Source organism: Erpetoichthys calabaricus, chromosome 18, assembly GCF_900747795.2.
Source record: "Erpetoichthys calabaricus chromosome 18, fErpCal1.3, whole genome shotgun sequence".
In the NCBI taxonomy this organism is placed as follows: domain Eukaryota; kingdom Metazoa; phylum Chordata; class Cladistia; order Polypteriformes; family Polypteridae; genus Erpetoichthys; species Erpetoichthys calabaricus.
In genome coordinates this window covers 79,305,454-79,321,483 of record NC_041411.2, presented here as the reverse complement: position 1 = coordinate 79,321,483, position 16,030 = coordinate 79,305,454, and the positions used below count along the sequence as shown (strand labels likewise).

The 16,030-nt window shown below is 36.8% G+C and overlaps 1 protein-coding gene across 1 annotated transcript in view; it reads left to right on the top strand.

Moving 5' to 3' along the window:
• Positions 1-16,030, top strand: part of pbrm1 (polybromo 1) — a 56,181-nt gene that overhangs the window by 3,392 nt on the left and 36,759 nt on the right. The window contains 12 exon segments of the mRNA XM_028825169.2: positions 196-347; positions 2,397-2,494; positions 4,895-5,042; positions 6,561-6,707; positions 6,907-7,023; positions 7,763-7,831; positions 8,104-8,202; positions 8,314-8,399; positions 9,265-9,356; positions 11,128-11,344; positions 12,214-12,355; positions 13,702-13,799. Of these exon segments, the coding sequence (XP_028681002.1) occupies positions 207-347; positions 2,397-2,494; positions 4,895-5,042; positions 6,561-6,707; positions 6,907-7,023; positions 7,763-7,831; positions 8,104-8,202; positions 8,314-8,399; positions 9,265-9,356; positions 11,128-11,344; positions 12,214-12,355; positions 13,702-13,799 (1,454 nt within the window). The 5' untranslated portion in view covers positions 196-206.

Sequence of the window (16,030 nt, the reverse complement as noted above, 5' to 3'; positions counted from 1 at the left end):
TAATGGGGTACATTTTGTGTCATTCGGTGGTGGTGTTAATTTAAAATGTGAAGTGTATTGTTAAATGCATTAGTATTGGGTACCACTTTATGACAGTTATTTGAAAACTATATTTTAATAGTGAAGACTACAGACAGTGTAATGCCTAACGCCTGTATTAGTTTGTAATGTTTAATATTGTGCATCAATCCAAAGGTGTTGCTTCTATGGGGTCGAAAAGGAGAAGGGCAACTTCCCCTTCCAGTAGTGTAAGTGGGGGGGATTTTGATGATGGACAGACTTCGACCTCCACCCCTGTGAGCGGCAGAAAAAGGCGACGCACCTCCAATTTACCAACTGTAGATCCAGTAAGTGGATTTCCAACTATTGTTCCACCTTTACAAAGAGACAATGAGCACAGCGAACAGAAAAAGGTGTGTCTCGCATTTCATAGTTTAAAATTTTTAACTAAATATACATGTACATTCATGTATGTGTATGTATTTATGTAAAGCATTGTTTTAACTGTTTAATTGGTTGTCAGTCCTACTCTTCAAACGACCTAACGCACTAGGCTACCTTGATTTAGCTGAAAACATTATCACATTGTCTTTCATTAATCTCTCAGGCTTTATGTGTATCTGTGCTGATAAACATGCATATTGTGAGGTTTGAAAAAGTACTAGACTGTTAAGGTTGTTATAGCAGGACTAGAGCTGACAACTGATTGTTCCCTTTTTTTAAGGTTCAGAATGGGAGCGTCTTTGTATTGTTAGCATGAAGGTCTGCAGTGTATATATCATGACAGTTATTTTTGGTGTTATTCCACTTGAAGGTTAGACTGTCATAAATTAGGGCCTGTCAAACTGAGACAGTTAAACAATGGATAATCTGTGCCTGCAAATTATTCCAAGCTTAATTAATTAATGCATGCGTGTGTCTATATATGTCTCTCTAACATTCAAAACTAGCATTTTGAGACAGACATTTTTTGAGAAATATTTGTAGTATTTGTGGATTCTCGGCGACAGCACTTTTCTTCAGTCTCTTCATTAATTTGTAAGCTCTACTGTATAATAAGCATCTGCTTTATAATGACCAGTCCCACATGCTTGCTGTGTCTAAAATGAGGGTTTTTTTTTTGTTTACATTGTTTATTTTTTTCAATAGAAATTAACAACTATCAAGATCAAAACCATGGGGGGGATATTTCTATTGCACTATTATACTGTATTGAGGATTACTTGTGTGCTGCTCTGTATATAATATTGTAATTACCCCCTTTTTTTCTTTTGAACCCCACTGCATGCCCAACCTACCTGAAAAGGGGTCTCTTTTTGAGCTGCCTTTCCAAAGGTTTCTTCTAATTTTGTCCCACTGATGTTTTTTTTGGGGGGGGGGGGTTCTTGTGTGATTTTTGGGGCATACAAAAATAAATTGTATATTGTATTTTCAAAACAATGAGACGGAAGAAAGTTGTGTGATCTAAAATGACAAACAAAAAAAACAGTTTAGAGATTGCATAATTTTTGATGACAAAAACGGCAAAGACATGAAGTTGATAATTTGCAGACGCATATTAGTAACTATTGAGTGTTTAGGTACAATAAAATGCTGTGGTCTTTTCCATTCTTAATCCCTTTAGGATTAATAGAGCTTTATTAGGCTTTGTTTCTTAACTATCAGTCTGCAGAACAAAATGCTTTACAATGTCTCTTCGGAAAAATTGCTGCTGTGTTTATGGGAAAAAAGAACAACAAAACATGGTGCATCTTAACAAAAATTTAGCAGTTTTGTATATTAAATACACCAGATTTACCACGATGGCCCTTTTCTTGGAAGTCATGGCTCTTTCATGCATTAAATGAGAACCTAATGTGGAAATATGAGTACTTAATACAGAATTTAGACTTTCATCTTTTGAGCAAGTTAAGTTTTTGTATATTGTTTAAACAGGTCTTTTGTGCAAGGTGGTTTCAAAATAATGAGGGATGACATGGTGTTTCATACTCGTCACACCTGGACCTCAGTTGAATTTATGAACAGGAACAGAACTAACAAAAGGCAGTGAACAGTGTCTAATAACATATTCTTCATCTTTTCTGTTTGGACAGAATATATAGGTATTTATCTGTTTTCAAGGTAAAGTATAATTAGAACTCAGATCTTGAATCGTTACCTTGGAGTGGAAAAGCACATAGAAACTTTTAATTATACATTTGGGTGCAAATATATGCTATAGTGCTTATGAAGAAAAGGTCTGGTTTAATTGTGTAGTTATTAAATGATGCAATAACTCAGTAAGACTTTTTGGATGTGAATTGCTGTTTTATATATTCTCTCTAGTTAGTCATTTTTATGTTAAACAGTTTTATTAGTTATGACGTCTACAGTAGGTCTGCTATTGCTTTTTCCAGATTGCAGTTTGTCATGAACTATTCAATGCTATTAGAGATTACAAAGATGATCATGGAAGGCAGCTTGGTGAATTGTTCCTTCGTGCACCAAAAAGAAGGTATGATTATTTCACTTACACTGTTTTAATTTGGTTCTGATTCGTTAACCTAGGCTGCATGTAAATCAAAATTGTAGAACCTTTTTTTTTGTGTTTTTAGAATGCCATGTATTTATGAGAATAAGTAAATGTGTGTGTGTGTGTATGTATATATACAGGTCCATAAATATTTGGACAGAGACAACTTTTTTCTAATTTTGGTTCTGTACATTACCACAATGAATTTTAAATGAAACAACTCCGATGCAGTTGAAGTGCAGACTTTCAGCTTTAATTCAGTGAGATGAACAAAACGATTGCATAAAAATGTGAGGCAACTAAAACATTTTTTGAACACAATCCCTTCATTTCAGGGGCTCAAAAGTAATTGGACAAATGAAATAACTGGAAATCAAATGTTCGTTTCTAATACTTGGTTGAAAACCCTTTGCTGGTAATGACAGCCTGAAGTCTTGAACTCCTGGACATCACCAGATGCTGGGTTTCCTCCTTTTTATTGCTCTGCCAGGCCTTTACTGCAACGGCTTTCAGTTGCTGTTTGTTTGTGGGCCTTCCTGTCTGAAGTTTAGTCTTCAACAAGTGAAATGCCTGCTCAATTGGGTTAAGATCAGGTGACTGACTTGGCCATTCAAGAATTTTCCACTTAGGTATTGCACAGCCCATGGCTGCTCCCCGTCAACATACAGCGAAGGGACATCCCAGCCTTGTATGGACTCTGGCCATCCGCCACTATATATATATATATATATATATATATATATATATAATCTTTGTAGCTTACCTGTCCTTAGTTTGCATTTGATAAGCATTTCTTATTAAAGAGAGAGAACGCATTATACTTGTTAATCTACATTAATTCCAAATAATAACTTAAAACTTACATATTTTCAAACAAAAATGAATAAATATGACAGTTGTTGAGGTGCTGAGAAGGTCTCTTTGAAGGCTTTTCTGGGGGTATGGTAAAAAAATGTACTAATTTTGGAAGACCTTATATTAATTTTGTTATTGATTTGTACTTATTTACTCATGACCCGAGTCACTGATCATGAGAGTGTTGGAGCATTTCTTCCAAGAATAGTTAAAGCCCAAGCAGAGTTTAAGAGCAATACAATATAAATTGTAAACATAGCAAACGGAGAACATGAACATTCAAAAGACAAGACGTCTGTAGATAACTAAATGTACTATGTGTATATGTAATATATATATTTGTGTATCTGTATGCATAGTCCCCTGCAACATTAATGGCTTCAGTCAGAAAGTTGAGTAAAAAGGGTTAAAAAAAATTCACCTTTTGTTGAATTGCCTTAATCTCCCACTGGAAAAACTAAGAGAAATATAACCTTTAATTAGTAAAATAGTAAATTTATTTATGAGAAACAATAAATCCTTTATCAAGAAATAATTATTTTTAACAGAACCACATATGCCAAAATTACTGGCACCCCTAGAAATTTTAATGAAAAAAATGTAACCCAAGCATTTTTCCATCATTATCTTATTTTTATAAGTTGATCAGAGTGTGTAGGAAGTTTCAAGCAGTAATCTATGACTTCCTGTGTTACTGGGGTATACATCTGCAGTGGCACAGGGCCCAAATGAAAGAAAGTGTCTTTTGATATTCATAAATGAGGGACTAGCTATACAAAATTCCTACATGCCTGAAAATGCCCATATCTATAGATAGAACAAAGATTAATAAGGTGAAATCGACTGGATCTTTACCAGCTTGTCTGGAAGAGCACCCAAATATATTTTTCGCCAATACACAGTAGGGAGAACGATAAGAGAGGTAAAACAAATCTCTAAGGGTCACTGTTGGACAAATACAGAAAGGTATCATCTTGGGATCACCATGTCTCCAAAACTGCCATCAGCTGCCACCTATACGCCAACAGATTGTTTGGGAAGCATGCCAAAAAAAAAAAACCTTCCTGCCATTTAACCTCTGTCAAGAAACTAAAACTGGTGGTTGTTGGATCTCCCAGTAGAACAATGATCCAAAACATATTTCTAGATAAACACAAAAATGGTTAAAGGAACTCAAAATCAAGCTTCTCCACAATGGATTTGTATGTTAATGCAATTTGGTGTCTTCTGTAAGTAGTTCTGGAGAACAAACATTTTCTTTGGTCCTACTGGGTAGCCTTTTCCCATTTGTTACATTAACAGCTTATCTTTAGTATTTTTTGTGTAATAAACCATTCTGTTATCTGTTTATCTTCTGAAATTCACCACAAATTGCACGTGTTGCGGCGTACAGCATGTCATATAGTCAGTGGAACAAGCATAGCAACATTTATAGCATATCTGGTATGAAAAATATATTAAGTCCTATGGTTTTTAAAGTGTACTTCATATTTTTTGAGTAAAACGGAATTTTATTTTATTTATTAGAAATCAGCCAGACTACTATGATATTATCACACATCCTATTGACCTAATGAAAATACAACAAAAACTGAAAATGGAAGAATATGATGATGTTGACCAGCTAACCAGTGATATACAGTTAATGTTTAATAATGCCAAAACTTACTATAAGGTGAGAAAATTGTTTTTAATTTGTTTTATATAATAAGTCTTTTGGTAACTTTTCACAAAGTATTTGCACGAGTAACTGAATAACACAAAGCAAAGTGGGTCCAAAAATATGTGTGAAAGCTGTCATTCTTTTTGGTGTATGCTTTGTCAAGAACCCAGTAAACAGATATTGTTTAACAAGTGACACGAATGCATTAAACGGCTAAATTAAATTTTTATGCCAAATATTTAATTAATTTGTGATGTCCCATTTACTTTGAAGTTGTTTTTATTTATTAAAACACTGTGTGCTCTATTTGCCACTGCAGCATGTTTAGAATATATATTTCCTATACAGTCCTGAGCTGAGGAACCTGCCGACCAAAATAAAATGCTCACAAGCATTGCAGCTGTTGGAAACATCTGCAAAGCTTTTGTTCATCCCAACTTTCATTGTCTATGCTTGATCATTTAGTATTTGTGGGTTTATAGTATTAATTTATTTTAATTTCCCATGTCCTTTAAATGCCAGTATCTTTATCGTTTGGTTTATCGAATGCAAACTACATCCAAATTCTCTGTTTGTTGATTACAGAAATGACCATTAATACAAGAGCTTCAGTAAGATAGCCACGTTGAATATCCCTTAAAATCTTTCAGCAGTGCAAGTGCATTATTGATGGTTGTTGGTTATGGCGCCTTGTTTATGGGTCATCTTTGGCCAGATACTCTGTGTTGTGCACTGTTTCGTTACGATTGCTTGTTTTCTAATCTGCAGCTGCATCTTTTAGGTTGTTTTTTTGGTTTGTTTTGTTTAAAAATAATGGCCCTTGAATCTTGGGTTGATAATTTGTTCCACTGGTATAGAGAAGATTGTATTGGAAAATTATGTGTTGTTTTTTCATTCTACAGTCTGATTCACTGCTCTTTTTTAATATGTGTATGGTTACCCTAACGAAAGGAATCACACTGGTAGCAGAAGCTACAAAAAATGTTTGTCTTGCCACCTGTTTGAGTAGGGCGATGAAATTTTACTGTATGCTCAAAAGAGTCATCCTTGATGTGCATCGAGACTCAAGGGTAGTTGTTACATTTGATATGGAAAATGTTATACAGTATAGATAACTTTCCCAGACATATACTGCTGGAGCCACTTGCAAAGTTTTCTAGACAATATTTCTATAGTCTAAAAGTTGGAATGTGCAATATGATAGTGTTTAAAAAATAATATGAATTACCCTGTCCCTATTTCCACTTTTTCCTAAATACTCTGTCAAGAATAAGAACCCTTAATTCCCTTTTTTTTTTTTTTTTTTTTTTTTCAATGTTATCTAAAATCGCATGTTTTAATCCATGTGATTGATTGTGTATTTAAAAATGCACAACCTGGTGTTTTGCCACTTATTTTAAAATAAGCCTCTTATTGGTCCAGTGCATCTTTACTTACTACAAAGACTTATAATTGTGAAACCCTCGTTTCAAAAGCTTTGTTTTCCCTCCTCTCTTATGTTTAGCTACAGATTTACCTCTTTGTTTTTAGTCTGATAGTCAGGAATACAAATCTGCTTGCAAACTCTGGGATCTATATTTACGGATGAAAAATGAGTTTGTGCAGAGAGGAGATTATGAAGACGATGAGGAAGGAGATGGTGGAACTGAGAACCCCGGGACATCAACAGAGGATGAGGTGAGTAAATTGCTTTACTTCATCACCTTTCTAAGTATGTTGCTGTAGCCTTAACATCATTCTTTAAGACTTTGTTACTTTGCATGAAATGAGCATCTTCCCTGCCCTTTTTTCCTTTATTAATGTTAAAACACCTTGTTGCTCATACAATATTTTTTGGTTTGAACATCCCCTCTAACTATTGCATTATTATTCTTAGAATTCAGGAAGCTGCTTGAAGGAAGTATTAGAGCAACTGCTTGAAGCCATAGTCACAGCAAGCGAGCCTTCGGGAAGACTAATTAGTGAACTATTCCAGAAGCTACCATCTAAAGTGGTAAGAAAACAGGAGTCTTTACATGTGCAGTAGTTAATGCAAAATATCCTTTACAAATTGAGAATACTTGAATGTTAAATTGGAAAAGAAATGAATGGAATGTAACAATCCTACATTCCTCACACAAATATATGCCATAAGTCTTAAGTGCAGAAAGCATTTTTTAATAAACACCAATGCACTGTGGAGTCGAAAAACATTTTGTCTGATTATTTCAGTCCAGTATTTGCATGAGTCTTTAGATGTAGTCTGTGGGATATTTTGTTTATTCTTTTCAAGAGAAATTTAAAAAAGCCTGACTGAGGAAAGCCGTTAAACTTATCTTAAAAGTAAGTACTGTGATTCCCCGGATGTCTTTATTTATAAATTACTATAGATATATTTACCTCATTTTATAGTTTACATTGTTTTTGGAGTAATTATTGTGAAATGTAGAAAGTGCAGGGGAATTCATATTTGCATATGCTAATTAACATGCAACACGTGGTAACTCTCCAGCACCATCATTAGTAACCTTACCTCAAAACGTCTGTCACGGATCATAGACGGACTCCATTATATCCATTATTGGATTGTCACTACATTATAAAATATGGAAATATTGAAGACTACCAAACAATGTTTAGTTTAAATAATAATGCAGTGGCTTTGTATGGGAAGAAAATCATTTGACAAACAAAATTCCAATTGGTTACATTCTCAAATAAGTGTTAACATCAGTCCTTTTGTTTTTATACAGCATTACCCTGATTATTATGCAATAATTAAGGAACCAATTGATCTCAAAACAATTGCACAAAGGATTCAGGTATGTTGGTCTTTCTACTCCCAATTTGTGGCCACAATTTTAAACAGTTAAATAGATTTTAAAGGGTTGTTTCAAAATTTTGCTTTAATAAGTTAAAAGTGCTTTTTAGCTTGGATTTTTTTTTATTAAGGAAAGAAGTGTATTGCTATACGCTATAAATGAAATTAATTTTGCAACCTAGTTTTTGCATTCGGTTTGTTTTCGTTTATGCCATCATTAATTGTGTCAGATTGTGAGTACACAATAATTTTTTATTTATTTATTTTTTTAAGAATGGTGCATATAAGAGTGTCAATGCGATGGCCAAGGATATAGATCTGTTAACAAAAAATGCTAAAACTTACAATGAACCAGGATCTCAAGTATTTAAGGTATGGCAAGTAAAGATGATTTTGGTTTTTATTTTATTTTTTTAATCTGAGTGTTTATTCTTCATGTGTTAGGTGCTTTGTTTTATAATTGCATTTATATTTCTTTGAAAGGATGCAAACACCATTAAAAAGCTATTCATACAGAAGAAAACTGATATCGAACATGCTGAGCCAATGAAGTCCAGTCTTCGAATCAGGTATAGTCTACTTTTATGCTGAGTCAATTTACTGTTATGAGTAAAAGAATAATACATGTATCCAACAAAGAATGTTTTTGCATTTTAAGGAACCCTCCACCCCCAAAAAAACGTTTCATCTGTTACTTATCCTGTAGGGTTTGTATTAATGCCTGAGGAAAAAAAGTAATTTCATGGAGATCAAATATAACAAAGTTGCTAATTCAGTGGAGACCAGTAGGGGCCATTGCTGAACAACAGCAAGCAATATTCAAAGGTCCATCAAGAAAAATCTTATAAGTCACATAATCCACATGACAGTTGTCCAAATGCATTCCCAGAATGTCTAAAACACATGTATTTGTTTGCTAGAATAAAGTTAAGATGGGGCTCTTGTCTAACAAATTAGTTAAGTTCAACATCCCAAATTTGTTTTAATGCACTTCACTTTTGTGTGTTGCTTTGAGTATTCTATTTAACAGTTTTCTCTACCATTACTACAAAAAGCACAAGGTAGGTAGCATAAAAAACGTTTTTGGTGGAGCATTCCTTTAAATATGCAGCATATCTTATATATTGTGCTTTTTAAAATTCAGATAAATCTTCATAGAAAGACACTTAATGAAGACACACAAGTATTTCCCATTGGGATTAATAAAGTATCTATCATCTATCTATCATCTATCTATCTATCATCTATCTATCAAACTTTGTCAAATGTATATAAATGAGTGATTATGTTTGCTTTTTTAATGCAGAGTATTCTATTGTTCTACTCACATATTTGTTACAGAACAAAATCTCTGATAAAATGTTATCATTTAATAAATTTCTGAAAAAGTCATTTTCTCTATGGCACGAATTTCTAACCTACTCTTTTTGGTAGAAACAGAAGATCTACGCAAGCTGATCGACAGCCATCCATACCTATGACATTACAGTACTGCTCGGAGAGTGATGAAGATGCCCTTCTAGCTGGTAAGACAAATCGATTCCTGTAGTAACAGGCTTTCTGAACATTTATACGTCTTTACCATGGTTCTAGGTAGCCAAATTATGTCTCAACTATCTGTTTTTAGTGAGAACTGTAAATTTCTCCTGAATGTTTTTACATTAGTGTGCTGTAAACTGGACTGGTGTCGCATCTAAGGTTTGGGTAACTGTGAACACTGGTTATTGCTCTCTACAGTTTCAGAAAATGAATGATTGGTTTCTGTTTCTCCAAAGACACACATCTGCCCGTTCTTTAAAATAGGTTGAAACATTTTAATTAGGTTAAAAACTAACTCACTTTTTCTGTTTCTGCATCAAAACTTAAAAATCCTACGCATTTAATTATGTATTTTTAGGAAAATGAAATAAATATATTTTAACTTTGAAAGAAAATGGGATCTTCAACTGCATGCTACAGAATTTTTTTTTTTTTTTAAACAAACTAATGTTATTTAACATTTACTTTAATAGTAAGGCAGTGTATGAGAACAGACAGTTTAATGCCATAACTTACCAAAATTAACAAATTATTTTCCACATTCCAGTTTGCCATTTATCTGTGGGCCACGTTTCTGCATTATGTTGTATTCAGTTTATTGCTATGTTCTTGGTCCAGAGTGATGCACAGTCACTGTCCATATGGAGTTTGCATAGATTTTCCTCCCAACATCTCCAAAGAGAGTAGATTGGGTTATCTGACAATTACAAATTTACCCGGTACGGATATATATGTGTGTGTGTGTGTGTGTGTGTGAGTGAATGGATTCCGATTTGGACCAGCTCCTTGTTCAGGTCTAGTTCCTGCCTTGTGTCTGATTGAGCTGAATTAACTTTCTCAAACTTGTCTTAATTCATTTTGTTTAGCCATTTGTCGATTTGCTTTAATGCTGGCTATAGTAACCTTTGGTTAGAAGTTGATGAGCACTCTATATAAGCAAGGTCACCACTAACACAACTATTCCTTCCTCTCTCTGGCTTTTGTCCTCTCAACCTACATCATGGTGCTTCTCTCCTGCCTTTCAATCCATATGCCCAAACTACCTTAGTTTTTGTCATTCTCTTCAGCACAACAACTACCATCTCAATAATGAGTCTTTCTGTTAAATCGGCATTCATCTTCCTCATGCCCTTTGATGTTCCACACATTCACAATTTTTGATTTCCGTTCTTGTGTAACACAACATTAAGACTAAACAAAGTGTTTTGTTAACAAGACTTACAAATTCCTACAATTTAGAGCAGAGAATACCTATGATGTATTGTCTGTTACTTACTGCTTGCTTTGTATGTTATGTATCAATAAGTCAATAGTTGACAAATATACGCACCATGTCAAACCCTGGAAGTCCCCATTCTACCGTGTTGGCATTAGTTTTGTGAAAATGTAGATAATTTAGTTGTTGAACATTGCTTTTTATTGAAGACATTTTTCTTATCCAAATTGTGCATTTTTCAGACAGGAACATGACATATTGTTAAAATCTATAAGCTTAATATATGGTATGCCTGCAAGCATGGAAAAAATGTTGCAATCAGTTATTTAGTTATACTGTAGATAGGTGCATACATAGATATTATTTTTTGTAATTATATTTTTGTGTTAAATCTGTAGAACTTTAATTTTTATCCTCCTTTCCTATTTACTAAATGTTGCATTTATTTTCTACCATACAAAATATTGTAGCAGTTTAATTAACACTAAAATAATTTTTTTTCTTCCCCCACCCCAACAACCACCTTTACACCCCCCCCAAAGGAGCTGTTCGATATGATGAGGGAGAATCGGAGGCTGAGAGTATCAGTTCCAACATGGATATTACAAATCCCATCTTCCAGCTTTATGAGGCTGTCAGGGGAGGACGCAACAGCCAGGGACAGCTGATTGCGGAACCTTTTTTGCAACTGCCTTCTAAGAAAGAGTACCCAGATTATTATCAGCAAATCAAACACCCAATCTCCCTGCAGCAGATACGGTAAAATATATTTAACTTGTCTGTTTCTTTTAATAGTGTTTCAGATATTTCAAACAAATCATGAACAGGGAAAATGCTCTGTGTGATCTTAACTTTATTAATTAAAATCCGTTCCAGACTGTTCTCCTTCTCTCTGCATGTATGTGTCCTTCATTTTGCATTTTGCTCCAGTTATTCTTCTAGTGACTGTGTATAACAGTAGCTCAAAAACATTTAAAATTAAATTAAATTAACAGGAAACGTCAGCATGTTATGCTGTGGCCAGTTTAAAATGTTTGAATTGTTCCTGCGGTGCTTGGGAACAGCATGTTTGTAGCTCTTAAAATGGTGCCATGCTGTGATGTGCATTTTAAACAATGGGCTGATAATAAATTTCTTGAGACAACAAAGAAATCGGTCATGAAAATTCATTGGCAGTTACAAATGAGCCATCAAAGGTACACCTGTGGGGAATAATTGGGCACAATAGGACAATTCTATTACAGATGTGTCTGTGAATAAAGCATTCAGATTGATTGAGGGAGGCGAAACATGCTGTTGTTTCACTCTAGGTATGGAGAAAAATAAGGAGTCTACCAAGTACCTTTGAGTACTGTATGTTGAAGCAATTCTATAACAAATTATTGGCAATAAAAAGTGCATTTGTTTTAAATGTAAAGAATATATGAAAATGAATGTTTATCAAGAAACTTTACCCTTAACTTCAAATTAAAATGATCCTCCTTTAAATCACATACATATGTGTTTGAACACTCGGAAAACCAGAAGAAATCCAGCTATCAGAGTAAAATGTTATAAAATCAATAGCAATAAAGAAAATATTGCTTTTTTTCCTTCAAGAATTTTTCACTTCTTTCCTGGCCTGATAGAAACAAGATGAAGAACAATGAATATGAGAATATGGAGCAGATTGAATCTGACCTCATGCTGATGTTTGAAAATGCCAAGCGCTACAATGTTCCCAATTCGGCAATTTACAAGCGCGTCATGAAGTTACTGCATTTAATGCAGGTAAGAGATTTATCAGACTGTGTGTCATTGTTACGGTATATTATTTGTATGTTCTTCCAGGATTCCTTTACAGGTTAGTGCCTGGTTTCTTCCAATGGGAGAAGTGTACATGAACATTCCTTGTGATGAACTGGTATCCCTTAATGGATTGGTTCCCGTTTTACTTCTATTGCTGCTATGATTTGCTTGGATTCCCCATGACCCTGAACACAAAGAAACAGATTTATAAATGACATAGTTGGATATTACTAAGGACAGAGGGTAAAGTTTGATATTTTCTGGTTGTGTACATCCTTGTCCTCATCTCTGGTCATGTGTTTTGGGTATTGGCTGAAAGAATGAGATCATGACTACAAGTGCCAAATATTAGGTTTGTTTGCAGGGTGACTGGGCTGACACCTTGTGATAGTGTGAGAAGCTCAATGGTTTAGGAGAGCGTCAGAGTAGAGTTGCGGCTCCATAGGATCAAGAGGATCCAGCTATGATAGTTTGGCCATGTTGTAAGGATGCCCATCATACTGTGCAGAGACCCTGCAGCAGACTTAGGATTGACATGTGAGATTATATCTCTTGGATAGTTTCACAGTGCCTGGGAATTCCCCAGGAAGAGCTGGAATCTTTTGCTGGGGACAGGAAAGTCTGGACTGACCTGCTTCTGACTTGTCCCCAAGGCCCTCACAAGGAAAATAAAATGAAATGAGATTATGTAGACATAAAAAAGTGTTTTATATCTAGTGTGATAATGCATTTGCGTCTAAACCTCACAGTACCTCACAGTAAGGAGATTGTGGGTTCGCTTCTCGGGTCCTCCCTCTGTGGAGAGCGCTTTGAGTAGTGAGAAAAGCGCTGTGTAAATGTAAAGAATTAAAAAATAATTATTAAACCTGTTATAATGTCACCCTTCGCCTTCAACTCAGCCAGGAATTGAAAGAAATCAGAGAAGTTGTTTCAGGTGAGTGCTCCAGTCAGATATCAATGTACATTGCAAACAAAGTAGTGGAATTTGTAACATTAAATGGCTAGATTCATTTTTGTCTTTAGAAAATCCCTTGCATGTGGATGCTTAATGTATTCTGCCAAGAAGACATTTATTTTTAGATATGGCTCTTCCATTAAAGTATAGTGAGGCGTCATTGCTTGGAGTATTGATTTTTTTTCTATTCTATAATAAATGAAAGACTTGCAGACATCAGTTGTTTCCATTTCTCTCAATCGTCCACGCCTATAAATGAGTAAGTGATTTTAGGTTACGTATTCTGTCTTTTTAATTAACAAAATAGTCTTGATGATTTAAGCAGGTAGTGAAAAATAGTATTAAATGTTATTCACAAATGCTGTATTCATAGCTGAAGAAGAAGGAGCTCTTAAGGAGGGATGAAGCAGAAGATGGGGACAGCATGCTTTCTTCAGCTACTTCAGATGCTGGCAGTGCAAAGAGGAAAAGGTATTTTAAAAAAAAAAAAAGCTTGTTACTAATGAAACAAAGAAGAACCGTTGTCTTTTGAAACTTAACATTACTAATCCAAACTTATTCAGCAAATGTATTTTTATATGTAGAAATTGTGTAAATATAGTATGTATTACTTGGGAATATTATTTGGGCTTAATCCAACCCAGCTGAACCCAGAAAATGGCTCTCAAACAGCTGGAAATAATTTTGGCTTGTAGGAGGTTAGGTAAAGTCTCTCATGTCTTCACTTCCTTGCTTTACTGTATGTATAAACTGGTACATTTTCATATCAGTAATTAACTGAGGACTCTGAAATAATTGAATGTTTCTTTAACACAAGTTATTTTAGTATATTTTGCAGATAGTGAATCATATATAATTTAAAAAGGTATCAGACAAAGCTTCCTGAGTATCTATAATGTGATTGTAATCCTTCACTGAGGCAGCCATCTAGTTAACATCCTAATAAATAATTATGATCATATGACATAATCATATTAAACAATATTACAAACACTTTATCGAAATATTGTAGTATCCATCCATCCATTGTCTCCCGCTTATCCGAGGTCGGGTCGCGGGGGCAGCAGCTTGAGCAGAGATGCCCAGACTTCCCTCTCCCCGGCCACTTCTTCTAGCTCTTCCGGGAGAATCCCAAGGCGTTCCCAGGCCAGTCGAGAGACATAGTCCCTCCAGCGTGTCCTGGGTCTTCCCCGGGGCCTCCTCCCGGTTGGACGTGCCCGGAACACCTCACCAGGGAGGCGTCCAGGAGGCATCCTGATCAGATGCCCGAGCCACCTCATCTGACTCCTCTCGATGCGGAGGAGCAGCGGCTCTACTCTGAGCCCCTCCCGGATGACTGAGCTTCTCACCCTATCTTTAAGGGAGAGCCCAGACACCCTGCGGAGGAAACTCATTTCAGCCGCTTGTATTCGCGATCTCGTTCTTTCGGTCACTACCCATAGTTCATGACCATAGGTGAGGGTAGGAACATAGATTGACTGGTAAATTGAGAGCTTCGCCTTGCGGCTCAGCTCCTTTTTCACCACGACAGACCGATGCAGCGCCCGCATTACTGCGGATGCCGCACCGATCCGCCTGTCGATCTCACGCTCCATTCTTCCCTCACTCGTGAACAAGATCCCGAGATACTTGAACTCCTCCACTTGAAGCAGGATCTCGCTACCAACCCTGAGAGGGCACTCCACCCTTTTCCGGCTGAGGACCATGGTCTCGGATTTGGAGGTGCTGATTCTCATTCCAGCCGCTTCACACTCGGCTGCGAACCGATCCAGAGAGAGCTGAAGATCACGGCCTGATGAAGCAAACAGGACAACATCATCTGCAAAAAGCAGTGACCCAATCCTGAGCACACCAAACCGGACCCCCTCAACGCCCTGGCTGCGCCTAGAAATTCTGTCCATAAAAGTTATGAACAGAATCGGTGACAAAGGGCAGCCCTGGCGGAGTCCAACTCTCACTGGAAACGGGTTCGACTTACTGCCGGCAATGCGGACCAAGCTCTGGCACCGATCGTACAGGGACCGAACAGCCCTTATCAGGGGGGCCGGTACCCCATACTCTCGGAGTACCCCCCACAGGATTCCCCGAGGGACACGGTCGAATGCCTTTTCCAAGTCCACAAAACACATGTAGACTGGTTGGGCAAACTCCCATGCACCCTCCAGGACCCTGCTAAGGGTATAGAGCTGGTCCACTGTTCCGCGACCAGGACGAAAACCACACTGTTCCTCCTGAATCCGAGGCTCGACTATCCGACAGACCCTCCTCTCCAGGACCCCTGAATAAACTTTTCCAGGGAGGCTGAGGAGTGTGATCCCTCTGTAGTTGGAACACACCCTCCGGTCCCCCTTCTTAAAGAGGGGGACCACCACCCCAGTCTGCCAATCCAGAGGCACTGTCCCTGATGTCCATGCGATGTTGCAGAGGCGTGTCAACCAAGACAGTCCTACAACATCCAGAGCCTTGAGGAACTCTGGGCGTATCTCATCCACCCCCGGGGCCCTGCCACCAAGGAGTTTTTTGACCACCTCGGTGACCTCAGTCCCAGAGATGGGGGAGCCCACCTCTGAGTCCCCAGGCTCTGCTTCCTCATTGGAAGGCATGTTAATGGGATTGAGGAGGTCTTCGAAGTACTCCCCCCACCGACCCACAACGTCCCGAGTCGAGGTCAGCAGCGCACCATCCCCACCATATACAGTGTT